A 27,565-nucleotide genomic window follows, 5' to 3' on the forward strand; every position below is an offset into this window, starting at 1 on the left:
CTGGAATTTTAAAACCTATATCCCTAGGGTCTGAATGTTTGGGGATGAGATTTCCGTTTTTGTGTTTTGATCCTTCTCCAGAAAAGCCCAATTACAACATGTAATTAAGCATTTCCAGACTTCTAAGTAAGCTGAAAGAATCCGGTCTTCTTTTCTCTCAATAGTTGCAGGAGACAGAGTAGAATCCGAAAGGGATACAGGCCACATTTAAAAATCCCCCTGAAAACAGACGACTGCCTTGGGTTTTGGAAGAGATACATCACTTACCAGCAATGGCTCCCACGGAATCCAGAATGCACTTGTTAGCCGGCAGATCCTCATTCGGACGCAGTTCTGTAGCTAAGACACTCGAAGGGTACCAAGTGCTGGTAGCTCCGGATGGTTAGGCTGACTCAGGCTGAGCAGTCTCTTCAAACAAGATCAGTCCTTACGTGAAAGGTGCCTTTGGGGGACTAAGACTTGGTGTTGTACTCAACTGACACCCAATACACACTCCTTGAAACCAACAGAAACATCTTAGGAACTTGTGTTCTCAGATTTCCCCCGAAACCATCCTTACCCAAACTCTGGGTGCTGGTGAGTTTTCGTGACCATTACGACACTGTAGTAAGTCTCCTGAGAGTGGCCGGAATGACTACACCGAGACGAGGCCTTTCTGGGCGCGCAAACATGAAAAACAATGGTACCGTGATTAAATAGGTTTTTATTGTCACATTGAACTGCTTTGTCAGATATACATTGTAGGTTTCAGTATGGCATAAAAATAAAGATATTTTCCTGAATGTCAAAATCTGAACAGAGGAGATGGCAATGGCACTTAAAAAAAAATAATAAATTCACACTGGCGCTGAAGCCGCTAGAAGGGAGCTGATAAAAACCGCAACGCGTTTGCAGATAAAGTGGTCTGCAACGTTTCAAATCCAATGGCAGTGGTGTAAGGCCAACAAAACCATGAGAGCAGGAAAACACAGACCCCACAGCGTGGCTCTCTGAAGAACGGCAGTTTTAATATTTCAGTCTACACTGTGTAATTTCATATTGATACTGAAGCTCAGGGAGTAAACTTCTCTCCAACAAAATGAAACTACTTTTTCAGAACCCGGATTTGAAGCCTATTTGACACCTTCCTTATTCTCACAGGTTTTAGCTAATTCAAAGGAAAGGCAGTTATGATTTCCCAAAGCGTTATAACTTCGTGGGCTGACCTCATCACATACGGTGGGTCTCGTCATTTCCAAACCAGAAGCCTAACGTGCTCACGAATGTCTTTAGTGGTTTCACACATTCTGGGCAAAACTAGAAAACAAGCAGTAATTAAATAAAAATATAAGTGCATCCCAACAGAAAGTCTCTACACATTCCGCCTCTATCCTCCAAACAGCAATTAAAAAAAAAATAAGTATGGTTATTCAGATTTAAAATGAATCTTTATTCACCAAGATTCCCAAACAGTTTATTAAACGTGTTTTCCTCCACAAGTAAAACTAATACTAGGATTTGTCAGAAGAGCTAAATGAATTATTTCCCTTATGTATGAACTCAGCTAAATCCAGTGTCTGGAATCTGTTCATCATAAAACCCAGGTCTGGAGCATAACTCTCTTCTCTAATCCACTGCTGTGTGTCCTTCATCTTTAAGACTCCAGAACAGAGACCATAAACGTGGCTAGTGCAACATAGCAGTCACGGTAATTCCCCAAAAGAAAAATAAGTAATTTATTTTATGACATACTTATTTGGATGATTACTTACTGGTAATTAGTATTTCTACTTTTTTTTTTAAAGGCAACCATTTTAAGTGACAATATATATCAGGCTAGTAGAAAAAAGTTGAAACAAAGCCCTCTCTTTTGATCTCACAAAGTCATGCAGACAAGAGAAGGTACATCCGATTTGTTCCAATCAGGCTTCTTGGAATTATCAAAATTTCTTTCTGGCAAAGATGAATTTGGCTCATCATAGAAAGGTTCTTTGAAGGCTGCTGCTAAACTCGTTTCCCTTTGAAAAAGTAAATTTCAAGGCATGATAGTGCAAGAGGTAAGTTTTTGATTTATAGAACATTTATAGACTAATTGTGCTTAGTCTCTAATTTCCAATTTATTTTAAAGAACAGAAACTATGTTGATAAGTTTCACTTTGCCTAAATTTACCAGTACATCCATGAATCGCACCAGAATTAGGACAATTTGATTATCTTAATGATTCTGTCATGAAATCTGCACACTGTGTCTGCAGGTGAGAACCAGCGACATGAGGCTCCTACCAGTTCTGTGCCCGAGGACCCTCCTGTTGGGTGGCCAGGGGTCTGAGAAAGCAGTTCTCCCCCCAGATTAAGTCCTCAAAAAACTCTCTCAATAAGCAATTAAGAAAAACAGTGCTAAGTGGAGAGTTTCTTTGTTCAGCTAAATCTGGGAGGTCTGAGTGTTCCTGGAGCCCCCGTCGGGATGTGTCATGGGTCGAGAATCCCTCGAATGGGAGTATTCACTGTTAGAGGGTTCTGTGGGGTCAATCAAATTTTCATAATCACTGTCATCTGATTCCTCAATGCTGTCTCCAGCTGCTCTTTGGGAAGGAGGAAGGTCTGTGCCACTTCCAGGATACTTCAGTCCAGCACTGGTGGAAGCAAAATTGGAAGAACCCACGGCTTGAGGTCGAGGCATAAAGACACTGGTTTCCATGCGAGAATGGCTCAAAGTACTTTCTTGATTGTTTGGGTGAAAATCAGAATAAGGGGGAGGAGGATCAGAGGCCTCTGCATCTCCAAGTGTACTTCTACCTTCAGCAGCAAGCCCAGAATAGGGCATCCGAGGGCTGAACGCTGGCCCCAAACTTTCAGATGGCACCTGTCTGCTGATCATCGCCTGCTGCAATCCTGGACAAAAACAGAAAGAAAACTATAACACTTTCTCTTTTTCACAGCTTTGCATCTCAATGCATTACATGGTCAACCTGAATGTTCTGGGAAATGGCAACTGATGACGACTCTTAATTATCTGACATTTGCATAGTACTTCATAATTTACAAATCCTGTTGCTATACATTCATTTAAGCTTCAGAAAACCTTCTGAAGTATTGTCATCATCATTAATATCATTGCTTCCAAATTATTAGGCAAAGAAACCAGAGTTCAGAAAGGTGAAGTGACTTCACTAAGGGAGTGGCTAGAAGTGGAGCCCTGATACTCACACGCAGGTCTTTTAACTGCAGGTCCTGTGCTATCTCCCTCCCCCATTGCTCACTGTGCTCTCAGACTGTGGGGATGGAAGGATGAAATAAACAATCCTTAAAAGTTTAAAAGCCCTGTATTAGATGGCCATTTTCTAGGTTCCAAGCCATAAATATAGCACCTTTTTAAGATGGTAACCTGGGATCAAGACCTGAGCCGAAGGCAGACACTTGACCAACTAAGCCATCCAGGGACCCTTTCTCTCTCTTTTTAATGTAAGCTCTATACTCAACGTGGGTCTCGAACTCACAATCCTGAGATCAAGAGCCAGCCAGGCGCCCGATATGGCACATTTTTATGCATACTCTGGTATAGTCCAGGGTATATCTGGACTCAGATATCTGAGTCCCCAGCTCTGAAAAATACTGGTACAGAATTTAGAAAAGAACAAGGAAAATCATCCATAATTCTATCACCCAGATAACACTTAGACGTTTGGTGTAAAGAGGACAAGATTTGGGGTTAAAAGATGTAAATTTTAGGGATCCCTGGGTGGCACAGCGGTTTGGCGCCTGCCTTTGGCCCAGGGCGCGATCCTGGAGACCCGGGATCCAATCCCACATCGGGCTCCCGGTGCATGGAGCCTGCTTCTCCCTCTGCCTATGTCTCTACCTCTCTCTCTCTCTGTGACTATCATAAAATAAAAAAAAATAAAATAAAATTAAAAATAAAAATTAAAAAAAAGTCTTTAAAAAAAAAAGATCTAAATTTTAGATGTCAGCCCCTCCCCCCTTTTGTGAATTCCAGTTTTATTATCCAGCCTTGTGTGTGTGTGTGTGTGTGTATTTTAAATACAGCTGAGATTATATGTTTAGGCCATTTTATTATCCTGCTGTTTCCACTTAAGGTTACATACTCAGCATTATCCCACATCATTAAAAATTCGCTTCAGGGATCCCTGGGTGGCGCAGCGGTTTAGCGCCTGCCTTTGGCCCGGGGCGTGATCCTGAAGACCCAGATCCCACGTCGGGCTCCCGGTGCATGGAGCCTGCTTCTCCCTCTGCCTATGTCTCTGCCTCTCTCTCTCTCTCTCTCTGTGTGACTATCATAAATAAATAAAAATTAAAAAAAAATTCACTTCAATGGCTGTACAATATTCCACCATATAGATATGCCATAATTTGGGGCAACTGAGTGGCTTAGTGGGTTACGCAGCTGCCTTCGGCTCAGGTCATAACCCAGGGTCCTGAGATCGAGCCCCATGTCAGGCTCCCTGCTCAACAGACAGTTGGCTTCTCCCTCTCCCTCTGTGCTCTTACTCTCCCTCTGGCTTTTGTTCTCAAATAAATAAATAAAATCTTAAAAAAAAAAAAAAAAAAAAAGAAAGACAGGCCATAATTTATTCAACTATTCTACTGCTATTTATTCAACTACTCCAATAGATTGTTTCTCAGACTTTAGAATTATAAAGTCGTGACTAATATTCTTGGACTTAAATCTGTCTGCATTTCTGATTATTTCTCAAAAATATAACACTAAAAATGAATCAGATATCATTTACTCGGAAATATGAATTATATTTTAATTGGTTTCCAAGTATTCTTATTAAATTAGAAAGGTTATAAATTTAATGTACAAATGTTAAGTCTGGTGGTATTATAGCAAACAGGTCTGTTTCCATGCTGGAATCAATAGATTCTTGGGCCTTATTCTCATTCAAGCAGCTGGTTCCTTAGCTTAATTGTATCCATTCATCCATAGCTACCAAAAACCAGACATTCAAAGCCTTTGTTGTGACCTTATGAATCAAATATGAAGTGAAAAGGATACTAGGTAATTCCTTTATGTTGCTATGTGAGGAACACAGGACACAGTCCCTACACGCTTAGGTTTGCCAGGATTAACTCCGTAAGAAAAACCACAGCTCCTGTAAACAGGTAACCGTAGTCAACACACGCACAGGTCTGCAGCACACACTTCTTGGGATTTACTTTAACTTGCTTTAGCCTTTCTACTTTTATCTTCTTTTTCTTCTAGTTCCAGATACTTGAAAGTACTTCTCTTCTGGAAGTACAAGTGAATGTTCTTTCACAAACAGCCTCATGTGGAGCTTGACAAATGTAGAAGGATTGCTGTGATTCATCCTATGGCTTGATGTTTGCAACAAGAGGTTTCCCTGGTATCAAATGGTGAAATTAATAGGAAACTCACTTCTTTCTTGTTCCTTTTCGTTTTTCCTCTGAGTGATTTGTCTTCTTAATTTGTTCACTTCTGCCTGACAAGATTCAACAACTCGCTCACTCTTTTCTACATCTGCACACACTGCCTGAGGGAAAAATGACAACAGGAACAATTAGTTTCAAATCCAAGCACAAAGCATTCCATGAAGATAACACTGATTGCGACCCTAGGAAGAGCCCAAATGCTTTATCAAGTTAAAAAGACACAAAGTAGAACAAAATCATGAAGGTCCAAGGGACCAGTATTGTTGTTCACTGACTTGCGTTCTTAATATTGTTAAGATGATTATGCTATTTAGCCTATAAATTCTTGAAAAGTTAGGGCAAATTGGAAATATTTAATTTTTGCCCTTGATTATTCATTTTTTATTAAAATGAAAAAAGGATTTTTGATACCAGCCTACCACACAAAGGATGAACGAAAGACAGGAATGAGAAGCTTTCAACTTTATAACCAACAATCAAAAATCAGATGTCACAAATAGATCTAACAGAAAATATTTATAACTAGGGAGAGTGGAAAAGAAAGTAAGTTTCAACTGGTGTTTGCAAAGTGGGCCTTATTCATTTGGCAGTGAAATGCAGAACAGCCACTTTGAAGTCCGCTAGACAGTGCCGATAATCTGAAAAGAGCATGGTCACGAATTTAGGACAAAAAGCTGTTTTTTACTGCACGTTCTTTCCATAGCAGAAATCCCAGAAACAGCTGGAAAGTAGGCCAGTCACCAGTTTGCTTGTTTCAAGTTCCCTATCCTGCTAAGTGGGCCGTGACCTGGTCGGGACCATGGACACTGGAAACTGCCTATTGTATGCTTTCTTCTTTAGCCCCAGGCTAATCATTCTGCTTTCTTCTTTTTCAGCAGCTGCCTAAATTCCCTTCTCTATTCCTTGGGACTTCTTCCTCAAAGCTAGGCTTTCTCCAGGCCTGGGAGAGCGTCTTCGGCTCTACCACTCTCCTTCTTGTTCTCAAAGCCTCTTTTGTTTTTATGGTTTAGGGCAAATTACTCCTAAGAACACACTGGGGATGATGAAAAGATCGTGGGAAAGTACTGTTAGCACCTAGCTCAGTAAGTGGCTGGCAGGAGATGTTTCCATAAATATTTGTTGCATGAATGCCTAGGAATGAACAGGCTCCACTGCGATCCTCCCACTCGATGGAAGCAGCTGTGGGCAAAGCGAGTGACCCAGAGCGAAGGAGCAGGGCTGTACCGGTTAGCGGTGCCCTCTGATGCAGTCTCACCTCCGAGTGTACTGATGGAGACAGCTGGGTTCTTAGCAATCCTTTAAACTCAGAATAGATTTCCCAAAAGGAAACTGTTATAAATGGGGTCACGAGTATTTAGAATAGTAATACTAACGCAGTACTTCAGACTCTACTTCAGGCACATAAGGAGATGGCCTTTTGTAGGCTGGCATGTGAACTAGCCTGCACATCTGAGATTAGTTTGGGAAAGCATATTCTGACGCTTGGATCATGATTCATTTGTCAGCTGAGAGATTATTAAGAATTAAAGTAGAATTAAAAGCACGTGGGCATTATAAATAAGGTGAAAACTACTAGGTAAATCAGTTACCTGCACTTTCTCCTGAAGTGCGTTATAAACCTGATAAATCGCCCTGATGTCTTTCATGACTCCATCCTTGTCAAAAAAGTCAGTACTGGAAGACAGGAAAAAGATGTCACAAAATTATTATAACTGCTAGGAACCTGGAAGGCATTTTCCCATCACTTCCACCTTGATCTACTATGTAAATGCTGCAACTCCAAATGACTGTCTCAGCAACAATGCCCACACTACTAGATGTACAGAAGACAAATAGAAAAGAACCCCTGTGACCAAGATAACTTAAAAAATAATAAAAAGTTACACATTTTTCAGTGGCCACATTTAGCTTTTGGAACTTTGGAAATATACAGATTCTGTCCAAACTTTTATATCAAAAAAAAAAAATTGCAGCAGTGTTAAAAAAAAAAAAGATTATTGGTAAAAATAAACTAAATTTTCGATAAGCATAAAATTCTGACATACAGGGGTGGTGGTCTGGAGGATAGCCTGACTACATTTTTCAGTTTAAATCACATCAAACTTGATTTCACATGTCTCCATAAATCTGTTAAATACTGTTCACAAAAGACAGGAAGACATTTTCATTTCACTTTCAACTCACCCATGCTCTTTGATAACTTTGGCGTAACTCTGAGAAGTATTTGGCACTGAAGATACTTTATACTCCTGCTGGCTAGTATTGCCTAGATTGGGGATAGCAAGGGATATCCTTTGATTATACCTGCAGGAGGATCAAGAGAGATCATGTTAAAGGCGCTGCTCATCCTGATCCGTGGGTCTTGGCAGTAGGAGCTGAAGTCTCTACACTGGTGAACTAATAGGTCTCATGGTGCCGCACCTGCTTGCACAGACAACCCCAGGATGCCCGAGTTAGTAGAAACTCAAATGTAAACTCCTGGAGAGCAGAGGTCATGTCCCCATAGCAACCAGCAGTGCTAAGGAGGTTGTACAAGTTCAGGAAAATACCCACTGATTGATTAATTAATGAAACCTTGTGAATGGCTATTTAACAATTTGTTTTCATTGATGTCAACATAATATAGTCTACAAGTGAATTTCCAGAAGGAAATCTTTCTACTATTTATAGATAGACATCATAATCTTTTTTTTTTTTTTTTTGCTTTCACAAGTTCACAATGCAAAACCCTCATTAACCAGCAGGTGGATCAATTTTATAATTCTGTCTTTGAAATCGGTTTTAAAATTATAGACTTCCAGAAGCAGTAAAACTGTATTTCTACATAATGGATTATGGAGAAGCAAATGATGATTTCCAGCTGTTTATTCCTGTAAGAATTTATGCATAATTAACATATCTTGCTAATGCTTCTTGATTCAAAAACAATTTTAATTTATACAACTGACAGGAAAATACCTTCCCTCACTACAAAGAAAACTAGCTGAAGGAGAATTATAAAAGCTTTTCTTTAAAGATGTCATAAAATGCACATTCTCAAAGTTATAAACCAATTACAGGTACCAACATCTTTACTATTTGAGTCTATTAGGAACTCTTTCTTTACCTTCGATTTGGTCTAAAGAGAACATATTCTAAAGCATGAGTGGAATTGTTGGCGGTGGAGATGAAGCTGAAGAGAAGGAAGACGAGGTCGGGCACCCCAAGGATGCGAGTGAGCTGCTTATGGATAACCTGCTCTCTGTATGACATCTGCTGCTGTGTATTTCGCCGGAATCTGTACCACCCAATAACTTTCTACAATAAAAACAGAAGGAAAAGGATGAAAAGTTGCGTGAAATCTTAAGAATTTAATTCTGAAGGTATCCATACAAACACTTGTACACATGTTTCGTAGCAGCTTTACATGCAATAGCTCAAAACTAAAAAAACCCCAACTGTTCATTAACAAGTGAATGAATAAACAAAATTCCTAGAAGGAAACACAGGCAATAATCTTTTGACATCAACCACAGAAACATTTTCCTAGATAGGTTTCCTTTAGCAAGGGAACCAAAGCAACGATAAACTATTGGGACTGCATCAAAATAAAAAACTTGCAGGGACACCTGGGTGGCTCAGTGGTTGAGTGTCTACATTAGGCTCAGGGCGTGATCTTGGAGTGCCGGGATCAAGTCCCGCATTGCGCTCCTTGCGGGGAGCCTGCTTCTTCCTCTGCCTGTGTCTCTGCCTCTCTCTCTCTGTGTCTCTCATGAATAAATAAATAAAATCTTAAAAAAATAATAAAAATAAAAATAAAAAGCTGCACAGCAAAGAAAACAAAACTAAAAGACAACCTGCTGAATGGGAGAAGATATTTGCAAATGACATAACCAATAAGGGGTTACTATACAAAATATGTAAAGAACTCAAACGACTCAACACCAAAAAACAAACAAACAAAAAGAAATTTAAAAAATAGGCAGAGGACATGAATAGATATTTTGCCAAAGACATATGAAAGGATGCTCGACATCACTCATCATCAGGGAAATATAAATCAAAACCACAATGAGCTATCATCTCACACCTGTCAGGATAGCTAAAAAAAAAAAAAAACCACACAAGAAACAAGTCCAAAAGGAACCCTTTGTTCACACTGTTGGTGGGAATGCAAACTGGTATAGTTACTGTAGAAGACTGTATGGAGGTTTCTCAGAAAATTAAAAATAGAATTACCATATGATCCAGCAATCCCACTATTGGGTAATTACCCAAAATATACAAGAACTTGGGGCAACTGGGTGGCTCAGTGGTTGAGCATCTGCCTTTGGCTCAGGGCATGATCCCGGAGTCCTGGGATCAAGCCCCACATCGGGCTCCTTGTGAGGAGCCTGCTTCTCCCTCTGTCTATGTCTCTGCCCCTCTCTCTGTGTCTCTCATGAATAAATAAATAAAATCTGTTTCTCTGTGTGGGAAAAAAAAAATACAAGAACATGAATTTGAAGAGATACGCTCATACTTATTGTCTATTGCAGCATTACCTACAATAGCTGAAGTATGGAAGCAGCCCAAATGTCCATTGATAGATGAATGGATAAAGCAGTGGTGTGTATATACATATTGCAATATTAGCCAGAAAAAAGAATGAAATCCTACTATTTGCAACATGGATAGATCTAGAGAGTTTAATGCTAAATGAAAGAAGTCTGTAAGAGAAAAACAAACGCTACGTGCTTTTACTCATATGTGGAATTTAAGAAAAAATGAAGAAAGAAAAAAAGAGACAAACAAAAAAACAGACTTTTAAATACAGAGAACTGGTCACTGCCAGAGGGGAAGTGAAGGGGGGGATGGGTGAAACAGGTGAAGGAAATTAAGAGTACACTTATCATGATGAGCAATGAATACAGAACTGCTGAATTATATTATACATCTGAAGCTAATATTAACACTGTATATTAGTTATACTTGAATAATATATATATATTAAAAGGGCACAAGAAGATTTGCAAGGATACGTTATCTTATTATGTTGAGGTTTCATGGGTTTACGGATATTTCAAAACTTACTGAAGTATATACTGTAAATATGTGCAGTTTATTGTATGTCAATTATACCTCAATACAATGATGTAAGAAGTTAAAGCTTCATCAGCTCTAACTATAGGATAACTAAACTGTCTAAGTGAATTAAACTGATATGCTTTCTGGAAGAACATCTCTTATAATGTGATCTGCTGGACATCTGAGAACTTACTATTGGGGTCACTCAAACCTGCAGAATTAGAATGTCCAAGGGTAGAACCAGGAATCTGAATTTAAGATAAGTTCCTTGAGTTTTTTCTTGTACACACTTAAGTTTGAAAATCTCTGTTGAAGAGACAATTAACTCTTTGTCAGAGAAACAATCTTTACATATTCTTTCTGTAAAACATACTTTTTAAGTGAAAATCCTGTTTTTAAGAAGTAAAGGTAGCTTAATATTGATAGTGTCTTTAAATTAACAGTAAATTAAGGGGTGCCTGGGTGGCACAGTCAGCTAAGTGTCTGAATCTTGATTTTGGCTCAGGTCATGATCTCAGAGCTCTGGGGTCAAGTCCTGCATTGGGCTCTGCACTCAGCACAGAGTCTGCTTGACTTTCTTTCTCCCTCTGCCCCTCTCACTCGTGCTCTCTAATAAATACATAAATCTTTCTAAAAAGTAATTAAATAAAAATTAATTAATTAACAGTAAATTTAGATTATGTTTTGGTACTTTCACGTAGGAAGGAAGTGAACCAATCTTTGCTGAGCCCCTGTGCCAGGCCCCCAGATAGTTATATGACAAATATTTTACTACTTGTTACAACCTTGGGGGACGCTTGGGCGGCTCAGTGGTTGAGCATCTGCCTTTGGGTCAGGTCCTGATCCCGAATTTCCGGGATCAAGTCCCACATCAGGCTCCCAGAGGGAGCCTGCTTCTCTCTCTGCCTCTCATGAATAAATAAATAAAATCTTTAAAAAAAAGAAGAAAACTGTTAATCTAGAAAACAAACTTAGAAAAAAAAAATTATCACAACCTTGGGAAGTAAGGAATGTTTTTTCCACTGGGTTCACATCCCATGCAAGGAATTGCAGGGAACAAAGAAACAGTTCCTGTCTTCATGGAGTATTACTGAACATAAACCATAACTTCCAATTACATTAAAGCAATTAATTCTGATATTCTTTATTTTTTTAATTTTTATTTTTTTAAGATTTTATTTTGTAAGTAATCTCTACATCCAATGTGAGGCTTGAACTTATAACCCCTATGTCAAAAGTTTCATGCTCTGCCACTAAGCCAGCAAGGCCACCCCCTGAAATTTTTTAAATAAAAAGAAAACCCAAACATTTCTGATTGTGTAAATCTTATAAAAGAGATGTTTTGTCCAAAGTCACTGAGTTAATGAGTAATAGCCTGTCTGCCTGTCCTTTCTACTGTACAATGGTAACTTTATAATTCCAAACGGGTCACATGATTGTGGCCATTACAAAGTGAAGAGTAGATTCTAACAAATTTCCAGGTGATGCTGACGCTGCTGGTCCAGGGACCACACTTTGAAAACCAAAGCTCCAGTTGAAGCCCCTCTACATGTAAAGATGGAGGGGAAAAAAGGCGCCCTCTGAACATTTACCTTCATTTAATGAAATGTTTAGATTAAAATACCATCGTTTATCCTTTCACAGTGGGGAAATCATAATGAATCATTTCACAATATATATCAAATTAACAATATCATTTCACAATATCAAATTAACACAATGTACACTTTAAATATCTTACAGTTTTTATATGTCAATTGTACCTCAGTAAAGCTGAAATAAAAAATGTAATACAGGGACACCTGGGTAGCTCAGTGGTTGAGCATCTGCCTTCGGCTCAGGGTGTGATCCCGGAGTCTTGGGATCGAGTCCCACACTAGGCTTCCTGCATGGAGCCTAGTTCTCTCTCTGTATTTGAGAGCCACATACATTTTAATAAACATAGTTCTAATACGCTTTATGTATTTACTTACTACTGTGACAAAAATCTTTACTAGCTTGTATTTTTTAATGGATAATTCTAGCACCCAGAGGACTTTTAAAATTACTATGTATTTATTTTTATATGAATTCAACTTATTAAACTTTTGTTCAGTTCTTGTACTTTTTTTTCTTTCCTTTTTTTAAAAGTTTTATTTAGGTAATCTCTACACCCAAAGCGGTGCTCAAACTCACGACCCTGAGATCTAGAGTCACACACTCTTCTGAATGAGATAGCCAGGTACCCCAATTCTTAGAATTTTTCGATATTAGATTTGAAGCCTGACAACCAGAGTCAATTTTTTAAGAGTTTCTACCAGCACTTTCTTAAAAAGTTAATATTGATTAAATAGAAAAATACTTTCTACATGTTAGACATTGTTTAAAAGTACCCATGTATTTTTAAGCCTAATATTTTATTTCATTTTAAGTAGTTGCCATACCCAGTGTAGAGCTCAACACAGGGCTTGAACTCACAACCCAGAGATCAAGACCTGAGCTGGGATCAAGAGTCCAACGCTTAACCAGGTGCCCCTAAGCCTAATCTTTTAGATGTACCTTTGTAGATAGTACAATAACCCTTTTGAGGTGGTGACGCAATTTTCTATGTTTCCTGGGAGGGAAAAAACCAAACTAGAATCAACTATAAAGCTTTTCAGTCGCCAAATATTATGTGTCATCTTTGCTTTTGTACTAGAAATTTGGATTTTTGAAAAGAATCCCTAAAGAGTTCATAGAATTATAAAATTCCATAGGAGGGCAGCCCCGGTGGCGCAGCGGTTTAGCGCCACCTGCAGCCCAGGGCATGATCCTGGAGACCCTGGATCCAGCCAGTCCCACGTCGGGCTCTCTGCATGGAGCCTACTTCTCCCTCTGCCTGTGTCTCTGCCTCTCATTCTCTATCTGTGTCTCTATGAATAAATAAATAAAATCTTTAAAAAAAAAAATTCCATAGGAAATACAATGAAATATTAACAATTCCATGGAAAATATAATTTCCAAGTAAATGGAAGCAAAAAACTCATGTATTTCTTTTAAAGATCTTATTTATTTGTTCCTAAGAGACACATAAAGAGAGGCACAGACATAGGCAAATAGAGAGAGAGGCTCTCCTCAGGAAGCCCGATACAGGACTTGATTCCAGGACCCAAGGATCACAACCTGAGCCAAAGGCAGACACTCAACCACTGAGCCACCTAGGCATCCCCAAAAACTCGTTTGTTTTTTTTTAAATTTTTATTTATTTATGATAGTCACACAGAGAGAGAGAGAGAGAGAGGCAGAGACATAGGCAGAGGGAGAAGCAGGCTCCATGCACCGGGAGCCTGATGTGGGATTCGATCCCGGGTCTCCAGGATCGCGCCCTGGGCCAAAGGCAGTCGCTAAACTGCTGCGCCACCCAGGGATCCCCAAAACTCGTATTTTTAATTGCAAAGGGAAACATGAATAATTGTTCTAGTACAAAATTCTAGAACATCAAAATTATAGATAAACTTTTAATTTTTTTTAGAATCTTAGTCTCAGGAACTGCAAAGTTAACTCCAGCTAACAACCTATGGCTGGTATACTACAGATCAAAAACAGCAAATCCAATTTTTTAAAATTTTATTATTTTTTCAAGATTTTATTTATTTACTTGAGAGAGAGAGCATATGAGTGAGTAGATGGGGGGTAGGCAGTGGGAAAGGGAGAGAATATGAAGCAGAGGGCTCATTTAATTTTTTTTTTTCGGTAAGCTCCACGCCCAATGTGACGCTTGAACTCACAACCCAGAGATCAAGAGTTGCATGTTCTACTAACTGAGCCAACAAGCCCTCCCCAGCAAATCTGATTTTTAAACCTCCAAATTAATTTAGAAATGTGTCTTTATCTACTGCTGAAAAAACTACCTGGTAGAGTTCTTCTTTTCCAACTTATTTTCAATTATAAAACATTGTTACAAAAAACTTGCCACATAAAGTCCCCCTTCATCAGCTGCATCTCCCCACTCCCCTTCCCAAATTAAACATTTTTAAGTTTGGTTGCCTTCCTTCCAGATCTTTTCCTGTACATCTAAATACTCGTTCTGATTTTTGTTATTACATAAAAAGGCTCAAATTATAACACTGCTTTTTTCATGTAACACAACTTTGAGATCCTTCTAGGTCATTACACAAGAACTTCCCTCATTCTTTTTAAGGTCTGCCTCACATACCACAGTTCAGAAGTGCCAGCATACCTTACCTGACCGCTTCCCACTTGTGGACATTAAGATTGCTTTCAAAATTCTCGCTATTAAGCAAAGATGCAACAAAACATCCTTGTACGCTGGGTTCGGAGGCCAGACTGCTGGGTTTAAGCTTGGACTCCATCATTATTTGCTGGCAACCTTCAGCAATTTACTCACCATTGCCGCCTCTGTTATAAAATGGGGATGGTAAGAACAGCAATTTACCTCCTATTTCCCACACCTGGAAAGTGCTTAGAATGTGGCCTGGCGAAGACTTAAAACTATTCACTAACACTAGCTTTTCATATCTTTGTGCCCAGATGCAAATGTTTACTCGGGCCAGATTCCTAGAGGCGGAAGTACATATTTAAAATTCTGTTATTGCAGGCACCTGGCTGGCTCAGTAGGTGAAGTGTGCAACTCTTGATCTCAAGGTCATGAGTTTAAGCCCCACGTTGGGCATAGAGATTACTTATAATAATAATAAAGAAAATAAAATAATAAAATTATGTTATTGCAAAACTCTTCTCCTAACTGTCTGTTATCAACTTACATTCTCACCAACTACAGCTTCCCCATTTCCCACAGCCTTACCAAAGCTGGGTATTAGCAATCTTTTTTTTTTTTTTTTTTTTTTTGTAATAGCAATCCTTTTACACTTTTGCTAATCTGATGGGTAAAAAAAAAAAATAGTATCATGTTGTTTCAGTTTGCATTTCCTGACTGAAGATAAACATCTTTTCATTTATTTCTTGGTCATTTGTGGATTTCTTTTTTCTTTTGTGCATTTCCTATTCATATTCTTTATTCATTTTTGTCATTTAAAATTTTTTCATCTATTTAAAAAAAAATTGTTACTTTTAACATGCAGTGAGTGCTCTAGAAAACTGTGCTCCAATAAGAATTTTCATGGAATACATTCAGTTTTAGAAAGTATAAGAAAAGTTCATTGTCTAAAATATGAAACTAGGGGCACCTAAGTAGCAGGTGAGTTAAGTGTCTGTCTTTGGCTCAGGTCATGATCCCAGGGTCCTGGAATTGAGCCCTATGTCGGGCCTCCTGCTCAGTGGGGAGCCTGCTTCTCCCTCTCCTCCCCAGCTCATGCTGTCTCTATCTCTGTCTCCCTCTCAAATAAATAAATAAAATCTTAAAAAAAAAAAAAAAACGAGGGGCATCTGGGTGGCTCAGTGGTTGAGCATCTGCCTTTGGCTCAGGTCATGATCCCAGAGTCCCAGGATCGAGTCTGATGCGGGCATCAGGCTCCCCATGGGGAGCCTGCTTCTGTCTCTGCCTCTCTCTGTGTGTTTCTTGTGAATAAATAAAATCTTAAGAAAGAAACAAACAAACAAACCAAATGGAATGAGGTTGGTGGCTGGGATAGGAAGGATGGACTCCCAAGAGATTCTAGAATATATGCTCCTGGGCAAGTCACTGAAAACAAGAAAGCTGGACAGTGATGCCTGTGACTGCTCTTAACTCCATTTTCCAGGTAGTCGGGGATGGGATCAGATTATGGAGAATGAGCACCTTCTGAGCCTGTCATCATCCACAAACCTGTCTGTCCTTTCTTCCAGCCTTCCCAGTCTTCCTTTCATCTTACCCGCTTGTCTTTCTGCTTTTCCAACTGACAGGACTACTGAGGTGGGCCATAGATGGGAAAGGACTTTAACGGCACTCTACTCCTGATGCCCCTCTTCAGACACCTGGGCACCAAGTCCCACAGTGCTTGTTCTTTTTTTCCACAAGTCATCTTTTAAAAGCTTTTTCATAATACAGGCTTCTAAACAAAGGCATTTTGTTTTCTATGTGACAAACTGAAAACTTTTAATAACTTTTTTTCCTCGAGGGATGGTTTAATAACAAATCTATTTTTCTGGAAATGACATTTCAAGGCAAAACCGCAAAACACACATATGGTACAACAGAGCAAATTATAAATGAGATCATCAGACAATGCTGCAGCAATAAAACTGGTTCATTTTCAATTCTATTCAGACTTGCTGACCAAAGATAATCAGAATGTTATATGCATATGTTGACAGAAATAATAAATACATGATCTTTTGGAAAAACATCTATGTTCAACATTAATTGAACTTGAAAGAGTAACATATCCAAAGATGGTTTAATTACAACTTACATTTTCTAGAATTATTTTTCCTGGTTATAAAATTAATGCATGGATATAAGATATCTGCAAAATTATTTTTTAAATTACAAAATAGAAAAATAAAACCGCCCAGAATCAACTCAACTATTTTTAACTCTCTATAGTTCCTGTTTTTCCTTCTGTTTTTACATAATGGAATCATATCATAAATACCTAAATTTTTTTCCATTGATAGGTCATAAACATTGTCTCACATCTGCAATTTACCCTTAAAATCTACCTAAGTCAACAGAACTCTCTATATTAATATCAAATCACAGTTTTATTTTACATTCCTTTCTGGTTTTAAATTTAGATGATAAGATAAAGAGTAATTTCCAAATCAGACTGGGCAACAAATAGGACATACCTTTCTCCGATCTTTAAGAATCCTGTCCAAACTCTCTTCGTTAACTTTGCTTGCATAGTCATAAAAACTGTTTTTTTTTTAAAGAGAAAATATACTTTATTAAAATTGCATAGTATTTTGACATGAATACACTTAGCCTTATGTGTCTATAGGTCACTGAATCCTAAAAGTTGAATCCTATAATCAAGATATAGTTAGATATAACTGCGTATCTTCAACAGCCATAGAGAGAAATCAATGTCAATGCTTTACTGATGATAGATATCTTTTGCCTCAATGAATACTCAAGAGACTGTTACATTCAAAAGGTATTACTTCCAAATGTGGGAGGTGCTGATTCCAAGTAATTAGGAAATGTGTGGTTTCCAATGGCTGTGACATCTTTTCCTTGTTTCTAAGTATCAGTTACTTAGAAACTTAGAAAGGGGGGGGGGGGGGGATACAGTAGCTCATTTTCTGAAAAACGCAGAAAGGAAACGAACATCTGCTGAATGCTTAAGGGGCTTGTCAGTATGCTTTCTCATCTTATTTCATTTCATTCTTGCCTCAATGCTGGTAAGCAGGTATTAATACAGCACAACACGACCCAAGTTTTATTCCCATTTTTGTAGATAAAGATACCTAGGTTAAGTGACTTGCTCCAAAACACAGGTGGTAGATGGAAGAGCTGGGATTGGAAGCCAGGTCTGCCCCTCAAATAGACCTACCTGACCAGGATCCTATGGTGAGCAGGCCAGGCATAATGATGTGTGACCTCTCTTACCACTGGGTGTGCTTTTAGGAATGCCATCCTTCCTTCCTCCTCCCACCACAGTTAAGCCCAGGCCTCATAAAGTAGTATAAAAAACAAAAAACAAAAAATCCCACTGAACTGGGAATCAGGAGATACCAGCTCCAGCTCAGCTCTGCTTCTCATTGTACAATCTTGGGCAAGTCGCTTAACCTACGTGGTCTCCACTTCCCTTTTCACAAAAGAAAGAATTCTAAAGTTTCTTTCAGTTCTAAGAATTATAGGTCTATGATTTAAACTTAGTTAAATCCTTCTGGTACAACTCTACTGAAAGGTTTTTGAGGAATTCCTCAGAAGGGAAGGCAGGGCACACCTAGAAGAGCTTCACAGTCAGGACCAAATCGGACACTTTCATGGACCAAACACAGTGAATGTATGGACCAGGCCTGAATCATTTCACTTGCTCTGAGATTTTTCTCAAATGAACTGCTTGTCTTGGTTCCCACTCCTCTTTCAATTATGTAAATCTAAAAGTGATAAAGATCTCAGCTGCTTTCAGACTTTGTCCACAGGTAGCCATCTTACATGAGAACAATCCTCTGAATGAATTAATGGTTAAGTGTGCGGTGGGGGGGATAAAAGGGGGAGGTGGGTCCCCAGGAGTTCTTGGGTGCAAGGGCCTGGGTGTTTGGGCCAGCTGGGAATGGGGCAAGGATCAGGGGGAAAGCGGCAGGGGACATAGAACAGGCACAGATAGGCACCAAAATTTGTGGCAGGGGTTAAAGGAGTGCTGACCAGAACGTTGAATCCTACTAGTGTGGGCAGCTCTGGAAGAGAAGTACTAGCTTCTGGGAAGGTAGACCGTGCCCTTAGGGGGAAGTTTAAGAAAGAGTTGAAATCATCATACCAGCCCAGGTGGACGGCTCTGGGACTGATAGTGCAGGCAGAGGCTCCAATGTTGTCTGAGGAGAAGTCTGGTGGATGGGGGATACTGGCTCTTGTCTCCCTCACCCGCCCTTCTGAATGTGGCTCCTTCCATATCTTTCTCTTGCTGTTGTTTAGTTGGTCTTAGTGTATAACTAGTGTGTATTCACTAATATAGACACAAAAAGAAAGGTCCATGTTCTCCTTCCTTACATTTTAAAGTTGAACACTGAATATTTTTTATATACTTCTTAAAAACACCCATTAAATTCTCTTATCCATATGTGACCCTTGATTAACTTCCTGATCTGTGGCTGAAAAGCCCTTGCTTGGGAGGCTGCTTTCACTATAAACCACTGGGGAGCAAGATTTATACTGTCCCCTCCCCCTTTCCCAAACCTGACATAGTGCCACACATACATTGGGCACTCAATAAACAAGTGAATTTGGATGCCCTCAGTTATACCCATGACTGTATAGCCACAATCAGCTTCAAGCCTAAATTCACTAGTTTTTAATCAATTAGTCTTTTAATAATGACTAAAAGTGACAAAGAAGGATACAGCTTACCTAAAAAGTTTTGAACAAGGCTGATGATTATGGATTTCTGTAATCAGAAAGAAGGAACACAGCTTAGTTAGTCATGTAAGATACAGGCAAGTATAAAATAGCCCGTTTGTTTACCAAAACCTCAAACAATAAAAAGACAGTTTTTCTCTCCTAAATAGGTGCTGTGTGTACACTAGTGAAGGCAGTGTGTCTTAACACTTAAACTCAGGGACACTTTCTCAGAACTGCAGAACAAGTTCTGTTTCCATTTGCCCATACATGATGAGCACACATCTGAAAGCTTTTGTTCAAGAACATGCAGCTCTTGTGTGCCCTCATTTAATCTCACCTATTTAAATAAAGCGTAAGAGGGAAAAAGTAACAGCTAACTGGAAGCATTTAATCAAAGTAGACAAGCAGTATGAGGGCAGCTTGGAGAGAGGAGGGCCTAACCACCCTGCCATCAATAACCCACTAATGGCTCAGGACAACTTGGACCAGGTGTTTTGATGGGGAAGGGAGGAAGAAACTCTGGAGGCCTGTTAACCCTTTCAAAGATGGTCAGCACCAAGGGAAACATGTCCTTTATAAAGCAGATCCTAATGGCTTCTGGAAAGACTGCTGTGATTAACCAGAGTGAACAATTCCTTCAAGCTCATCAGGGGGCTTAGGATTTGGGTTGCTTTGTAAGACCATGAGACTAATTAACCACTCGATCCTATTAATAACATTCTTCTGGACAGAGACTCATCACCTGTTGTTTAAAAAGCCACAGCTGCAGAGTTCCAGGCTGCAATTTTAATGCAATTAAAATAAAACCACGACCCTGGGGGCCATGGTACTATGCCCATTAGCTTCTGCACTGATGTCAATGCTGCCAAAACACACTCACAGATGCAATCCTTCTGCTGGAAAGACAAATTCATTGCTTGGCATGGCTTTTGACACTGTGATGCAAATAAGAAAACCTCACCCAGAAATTGTTCCTTCTTTTACCACCAAAACTAATACAGTAGAGCATCTTACATTATTTCAGCGATACTATTAGTAAAGCAATTAGAATGTGGATCATTTGTAGCAAAAACTTTACAGAGAGTTCAGGAAAAAGAAAAACTCACCTTCTACTTTACAGGAAAAAATATTTTAAGAAAACCCCGAAAGTCAATTCTGAACTCCAAATACACACTGCTATCATCTACCACCAGACTTTTGTCATGATTTATAATTGGGATTAGAAGCACACTAAAGGGATCCCTGGGTGGCGCAGCGGTTTGGCGCCTGCCTTTGGCGCAATCCTGGAGACCCGGGATCGAATCCCACATCAGGTTCCCGGTGCATGGAGCCTGCTTCTCCCTCTGCCTGTGTCTCTGCCTCTCTCTCTCTCTCTCTCTCTCTCTGTGACTATCATAAATAAAAAAAAAATTAAAAAAAAAAAAGAAGCACACTAAAGATATGCCCTAGGTATCACGTGGCATTTGCTAAAGGAAGTTGAACCTTTCTAAGACTTTTTGCAATGCCTAAGCACTCCATGGAGAAAACGGGGTGAAGGCCTCAAACACAATAAAGCTGTAGATTGGAATAAAGCTGGTTGCCACACTGGCTCATGGAGCTCTGGAAATAGGTAGGAGCAGGGCAGCCTCACCTGGGATTCTACAGACTGCCATGCTTCCAGAGCTCACCTAAAAGGCAGACTTGTCATCAGGTACATAAGGCATCTCTCTCTACAGGCATTTCCCTAGAAGGTCTCCCCCATGCCCCTACCCCATCCTCATCCGGCAGGCCGATCTTCCTCCCTCTGCTTCTCCTAGGGGTTGAGACAACAATTCCACTACTCCCTCTTCTATCCTTTCCAACAAATGCCGCGGTATCACCTAATTAAGGAAGCTCTCCAGTGGTTGTCTGCTCCCTCTCCTTCTAGAACTATGGGTGGACAGTTCTGCTTAAAGTGAGTCAGCCCAGCTTTGAAAATTAATATGTAGTCAACATAAAACGCGAGGCACCTGGCGTTCAGAATGCAGCACTCTATATGAAGTCCTTATTGTAGTAAAGGTCAAAGTGTCTGTGCATGGATTCAGACATTTGCAACAAAAAACAACTCTGGTCAATTTGTTTTATTTAAAACTTCTTATTCTGGAGGTTAGGCTATGCCAGAAAATTTCTTTACGCCACTGGTCGGGAATACTACTCATGGGACTTTACCTAATGTTTGGCCTTTCAACCCAGGTTTCAAGCCCCTGGTTTATGTTTCTAACATGTATTTGTTTTTAAAAGAAAACTATTTAGTTTTCTAGTCCAGCAAACACACTCTGCCCATGAAATCCACAATCATTTCACACAATGAACTGGATATAGCTAATAAATTAAACGTTGTGTGGCAGAAGATGGTTGTCATGGCACTGCATTAACTGGGATCCTATCGATCGGTACTTCTCCGTATCTACAATACCATGGAAACATATTTACTACAAGAACTAGAAGGTTTACGAATCAGATACAGTGCACAAAGCTGTAGAATTTGAATTACTTTAGCATTCTATTTCTTTAAGAATAAATAGAATATTCATCATAAGTGCTATTTTTGTGATCATGCTGGGTAAGAGAGCTTTTTTTGCATGGTCTGCTGTCAGTTAACTGTGCCTGGCATTTTAACCTTCATATTCCAAATTAGTTTTGAAAATCCAAGTACAAACAATAAAATTACATACATGTTCAATGAAACCAAATTATCTATTTTAGGATTTTAAAGAGTTAAGCAAAACAAAAACAAAAACCTCAGTGAAAGAAGTATACAGTATATCAAGTCTTTATTTAACAAGTCAGTACTGTGGGGAGTGGGTTTTATAGCTTAGGTCCTTTAGGAAATGAACTGTTTCTTGTTTTCCCCCAATCCTAACCCCACCTCAATCCTTATCCTGGCCTTCCAATCCATGTACTAGAAAGCTATCAGAACTAGAAGGCTTGAAATTGATGATGTGGCCCCAACATAACCTAACCTTCCAGTAATATATCAAACCAGAAACCACTCACCTTCACATGTTCTGTATTTTCATCGCGTAGAAATAGGCCAGATTCCGTTACCTTATGCATGCACTCCTTGCTCTGTGTTCCCCTGAATACACCGCCCACTGACCCTAAGTTCATCTCCTTCCTGACACCTTTACTGATTTCACCCACTAGCAGCTTTCTTTTTTTTTTTTCAACTGACGGGATTTTCTCCATTCCTTTCTTACAGTACTCATCTTGTACTGTTGTCTGATATTTCTTTCCACACCTCTGGAATATAGGGATGCATCTGGGTATTCCTCTCATTGCCTGGCACATGCCAGGCACATGCCCCACACACAGATGGACAGAGAATGGTGGCAGCATAAGTGAAATGTCCCTTGCTGTGTTCTGAGTATTCAGGATATGCTGCTGTTTGGTGACTTGTTCAAGGTGCAACTGAAAGGAGTTTGATCCCTATTTATCAAAAAAAAGACTGATCCAAAAGGGAAAGGGGAAAGAGAGAGAGACAGACAGACACTAATACAAAGACAGTGGATACATCTATATATAAAATACTCCTTTGTCTTCCCCAGCAATCACCCCAAAATCGACTTTTAGGTTTGTTCTTCAGAAAGCTGTGTAGACTTAGCAAATAGCTCACATAAACAAATGTGAATATCTTTGCTCAGTGCCTCCAGGGAGTACCAGCCCAACAGAACCTTTCATTACAGTATGTGGCGATGATGACAATGGGGAACAGCCCAATATGCAAACTAGGGGTTTGCTGTGGTGCAGAAGAGACAATCATGCGAGACAGCACACAGTGATTCAGTAAAAGACCAGTTGGTGGATAAGAGATAGCTTTACAAGCTACCTAAACTTACAGCCACGAACTGCAAGTTCACACTGACTTATAGAACATTTCATACCAGTTATCAGGGCAAATGATTTGCATTGTGAGTTTAGCTGCTTTCTATGTACTCTTTTTATCTTTCAGATTAAAGCCAGTTAAGGGCCAAAGAACAAAACAAACAGCATCAATATAGAAAAAGTATTTCTAAGCTCAGTGATAAACTCACCAATTACTTGCAGAAATTCTGTGTTGCTGATTTGTGAGTCACTGATGCTAAAGGTTTCTTCTTGTCTTACCTCTCCCAGCAGAAATCCTTCCTAAAAGTAATAAAAGAAAATAGATGCAGACTAAAAATAAAAATGATCCTTTTTACTGGAAGAGCAACTGGGGGCATTATAATTTTATAATAATTTTAACAATCCAAATTAAGCTTGCCATATAAACTACTACTCTATAAATCAATAAGACTAAAGCAATCTGAGATGTATCTATTAACTGGATTGCTTGAAAAAAGGATTCCATACACAATGAATTATTTTAATCCTTTCAAAAAAAGAGTTTTTTTGGGATTTTAACAAAATAAGTAGAGCGAATTCATTTCCTAAATCCTACTGAGTATAATAACCAATATCAAAAAAGCTCAGGAAGCAGAAATATTCCAAGGTTGTTTTCTCGAAACAGCTTACAATTTATTTCATTGTTTTAAAAGCACTGTTAACGACAGTAGGATAAAGAAGTTAACACAATGCACAACGAATTGCTCTTGTACAGGCTGTGGGAAATGAGGATTTCAGCAAATAAATCACTCACATGAATGTTCTTCCTTAATAAATGCCAAAGTCAGTTTCTTTTACACCTTTGGAGAACGTATACCATAAATCCTGGATTACATAGCACATAACCTACTGTGTGAGCACTTGCTGTCATGTTCAGCGCAAGCACAGCTGGAGAACATTAACTCTATATGCCTCAGTAACTTCCCTATAGAGGCTCAACTAATAGGCTGCCTGCAATCTCCCTAGATAGCCACATGGCTTACTCCTTCCCTCCATTTGGCTCTTTACCCTAACAGCACCTTATCAGAGAGGCCTTCCCTGGCTGATGTAACAGAAACAGGGCGTGCCAGACTCTCTGTCCCTCCTCTGCGTTTTCTTCTGTCTTCTCACTGTCTGCCATATTACATCCTTACATTAACAAACGCCTACACCTACTAAAATATAAGCTCCGTGAGAGCAGGGACTTTGTGTTTGTTCACTGCTATATCTCAGCAACTAGCACAGTGTCCAATACATAGGAGGTGCTCAATAAATGCTGGCCAGGGCTATCTGTTGAAACAACCACCTTGTATTATATACCTTTCTATTCTAGGCTGACCCTTCAAATCAATTAAAGAGATACCCAGTTGGAATTTGTGGGGGTGAGGAGGGAGAGACAGATGCTTTACAGCATAGCTTTTGCATTGGATTTAGGGGAAGGAGTGTCCTAAATTTCCAAGTCATCATGTATAGGGCAATTATCAAACTTGAGTAATATACAGATCCCCCTTAAAAAAAACTTTCTCAAACCTGAAGGAGTGTTCATGACTTCTAGTTTGAGAAAGTGACTAAAGAAGCTTGTTTTATCCTATCAAAGTCTTTCAGTTACAAGTTCTCATGACAAAAGAGAAGCTTTCTCTTTGTAACAAGTTAATAAAAATTAAAGTGAAAATAATTATTTAATTCCTACAGAACTTTACACTCTAAGAACATATCTACAGACCTTAGTGTTCCACAGTCTAGAAACTGCCAAATTTAGAAAATAAAAATAAAGGATACCGTTAAATTTGAATTTCAGATAAACAACGAACAATTTTTATGTAATATTTAGGATATATTTACACTAAAATATGATTTCCTATTTTTCTGAAATTCAAATGTAACTGAGTGTTCTGCATTTTATCTGGCAACTCTATCATAGTCCTCAGTTTGAAAAAGTTATTAGTGACAGCAAAACATTCTAAAACTAAGCACAAAGGAATACTTCTTATCTATTGGTCTGGATTATCCAAGCCATTGTTACTTTACAGCAGGAGAAGGTAAACTATGGTGTGTGGGCTAAATCTAGCCTCATGCCTGTTAGTGTACAGTCTACAAGCTAAGGATAGTTTCTACTTTTAAATGGCTGAAAAAATAGGAATTAATATTTCACGACAGGTGAAAATGATATAAGAAAATGATATAAAATTCAGAGTCCATAAATAAAGTTTTACTGGAAATAATGACCCTAATTAACTTATTGTCTATTGCTGTTTTCTCCGTACAACACCAGAATGGAGTAGTTGCTACAGAGACCAAAGGGCTCACAAAGCCTAAAATATCAACTTATCTTGAAAAAGCTTGCTAATCCCAACTCTACAAAATGAGTAGTTTTAAACTAATTTCCTGCCTGGATCAAAAAAAAAACAAAAAAAGAATATGCTACAAAAGCAAATTTTGCTTCAACTTAAAAATATATAATATTGACATTAACGTATCCCACATATGTAATTGTGAGAAGGTTAACATAACCAGCTGTGGTCATACAAAACACACCTGCAAACTACTGTCGTGGTGAAAATTTCCATGAGGTCTAGCACCGTGCCTGGCACGGTGTAGATATTAAAGGAAGAGCTCTTGAATTAAATTATAATAACAGGGGATCCTGGGTGGCTGAGCGGTTTAGCGCCTGCCTTTGGCCCAGGGCGCGATCCTGGAGTCCCAGGATTGAGTCCCACATCAGGCTCCCTGCATGGAGCCTGCTTCTCCCCACTCCTGTGTCTCTGCCCCCCCCCATAAATAAATAAATAAATAAATAAATAAATAAATAAATAAATAAATAAATAAATAAATCTTTAAAAAATATATAATAATCTAAGTAACATGACCATCTCACTGCAGGTTGTAGAAAAACTACCCACTTGTCAACAGGTAGCTGTTTATCCTTACAGTAACCCTGCCTTTTACATAAACTGTGATGTTACAAGCTACTCCAAGAACTAGAGATGTTAAAAGGCAACGAAACCACATTTAATACTTCCATGGACGCTGGGAGTATCACAAACCACCTTTCTGTGGAACTGCATCACATTACTTAAACAGCTGGCTGTAGCATCAAAGGCCTTAGTGACCAGAGACACGGGCTAACCCTAGAGAAACCTATGTTGTACCTATTCCCATCGCTACTCTCTACCATCAACACTATAGACGCGAACAGTACCATGACTTCATGCCATCCAATTTACTAGCAGGGTGGCCTCCCTATAGATCAGTTTTTATTAATGGAAGCTAAGGTTGCAGACATCAAACCGAACCCAGTTCCTTATTCTCTAGTGCTGCATTTTGCTTTGTAATGATGACCACAAAACCCCCACACTTACTAAAGGAATTTGAGTAACTCCCATCTCTTAAAAAAAAAAAAAAAAATCACCTCTTCCGCTTGGTGGACAGATCAGACATGTACTTAAAGACAAAAAAAAAAAAAAATTATCTAGTTTCGCAAAGAAACTTCCATCCGGGGCGAATGACATTAAAGGGCCGATTCGTACAATAAAGACCCCGAAGCAGGGCAGGCAGCCTGCGCGTCTCCCATCCCTCCTACGGAGGCCTGTCGTTTCCCGATGTCGCTGCGACCAGCGCCGCGGGGCTCGGAACATCCGCCCGGGAGCTGAAGGTGCGACTTGCACGCAGGCGGACCCCACACCTAACGCTCCTGTCGTACGTTCTCCCGTTTTCCATGGAGGCGAAGAAAAGCGCGCGGGCGTTATCCCACAAGGATGCACAGTGACAGCCGTGGCTTCCCTCGTCGCGCCCCTCGGCCGCCGGGGAGGCCGCCGGGCGGGGCCGGGCGCCGAGACTGGAGCTCGGTCTCCCCGCTCCCTGCGGACCCCGGGGGCCCCCGCAAGTCTAGAAGCCCGACTCTCAGGGGGAGGGGGGCGGGCGCTCCTGACACCGCCGGCGGCCGACCGAGGCAGCGCTGCCAGGAGGGAGCGGGGCCAGGGGGCGGCAGGCACTGAGCGAGGGGGCCCATCCCGGGGGCCCAGGAGCGCCGGGTCCCCAGCTCCTCCGGCCTGCCCCGGAGCCCGGGAGCCCGGGAGCCCGGGGTGGGGGTGGGGGGGGGGCGGCGAGCCGCCGGTGGTCCCGGCTTGGCCGCCGGCCTGGGACGAAGGCTGGAAGCTCCAGCGGCCGCGGCGGGGGGCCCGGCACCTACGTGGTCCGCGTTGCTGTTGGCGCTGTGGAAACACACAGCGCTGAAGGTGTAGCCCGAAATGGAAGCCGCCATGATGGAAATCTCCAAATCCCCCATCATGCCCCGCGGAGGGCACACAGCCTTCCGGCCGGCCCCGCCCCTGGGCATCCTGGGAA

At 40.1% G+C, this 27,565-nt stretch overlaps 1 protein-coding gene across 1 annotated transcript; it reads right to left on the minus strand.

Moving 5' to 3' along the window:
- Window positions 1–683: 683 nt before the first annotated feature.
- Window positions 684–27,565, minus strand: ABRAXAS2 (abraxas 2, BRISC complex subunit). The gene is made up of 9 exons (XM_077877285.1): window positions 27,411–27,565; window positions 23,413–23,503; window positions 19,370–19,406; window positions 17,146–17,212; window positions 8,498–8,688; window positions 7,576–7,695; window positions 6,981–7,065; window positions 5,378–5,492; window positions 684–2,871 (listed from the first exon to the last, which is right to left on the minus strand). The coding sequence occupies exons 1-9, from the start codon at window positions 27,555–27,557 to the stop codon at window positions 2,402–2,404; spliced, it is 1,323 nt and encodes a 440-aa protein (XP_077733411.1). The 5' UTR covers window positions 27,558–27,565; the 3' UTR covers window positions 684–2,401.

Source organism: Canis aureus, chromosome 29, assembly GCF_053574225.1.
Source record: "Canis aureus isolate CA01 chromosome 29, VMU_Caureus_v.1.0, whole genome shotgun sequence".
NCBI classification, from domain to species: Eukaryota; Metazoa; Chordata; class Mammalia; order Carnivora; family Canidae; genus Canis; species Canis aureus.

Excerpts from the sequence above, each read along its gene's own strand:
- ABRAXAS2 (XM_077877285.1), bottom strand. The coding sequence starts at position 27,557 with ATGCCCAGGGGCGGGGCCGGCCGGAAGGCTGTGTGCCCTCCGCGGGGC. Across the intron at positions 17,213-19,369 it reads CCTTGTTCAAAACTTTTTAG|TTTTTATGACTATGCAAGCA; the intron begins GTAAGCTGTATC and ends AAAAAAAAACAG. Across the intron at positions 7,066-7,575 it reads AAAGTTATCAAAGAGCATGG|TACTGACTTTTTTGACAAGG; the intron begins GTGAGTTGAAAG and ends CCTGTCTTCCAG.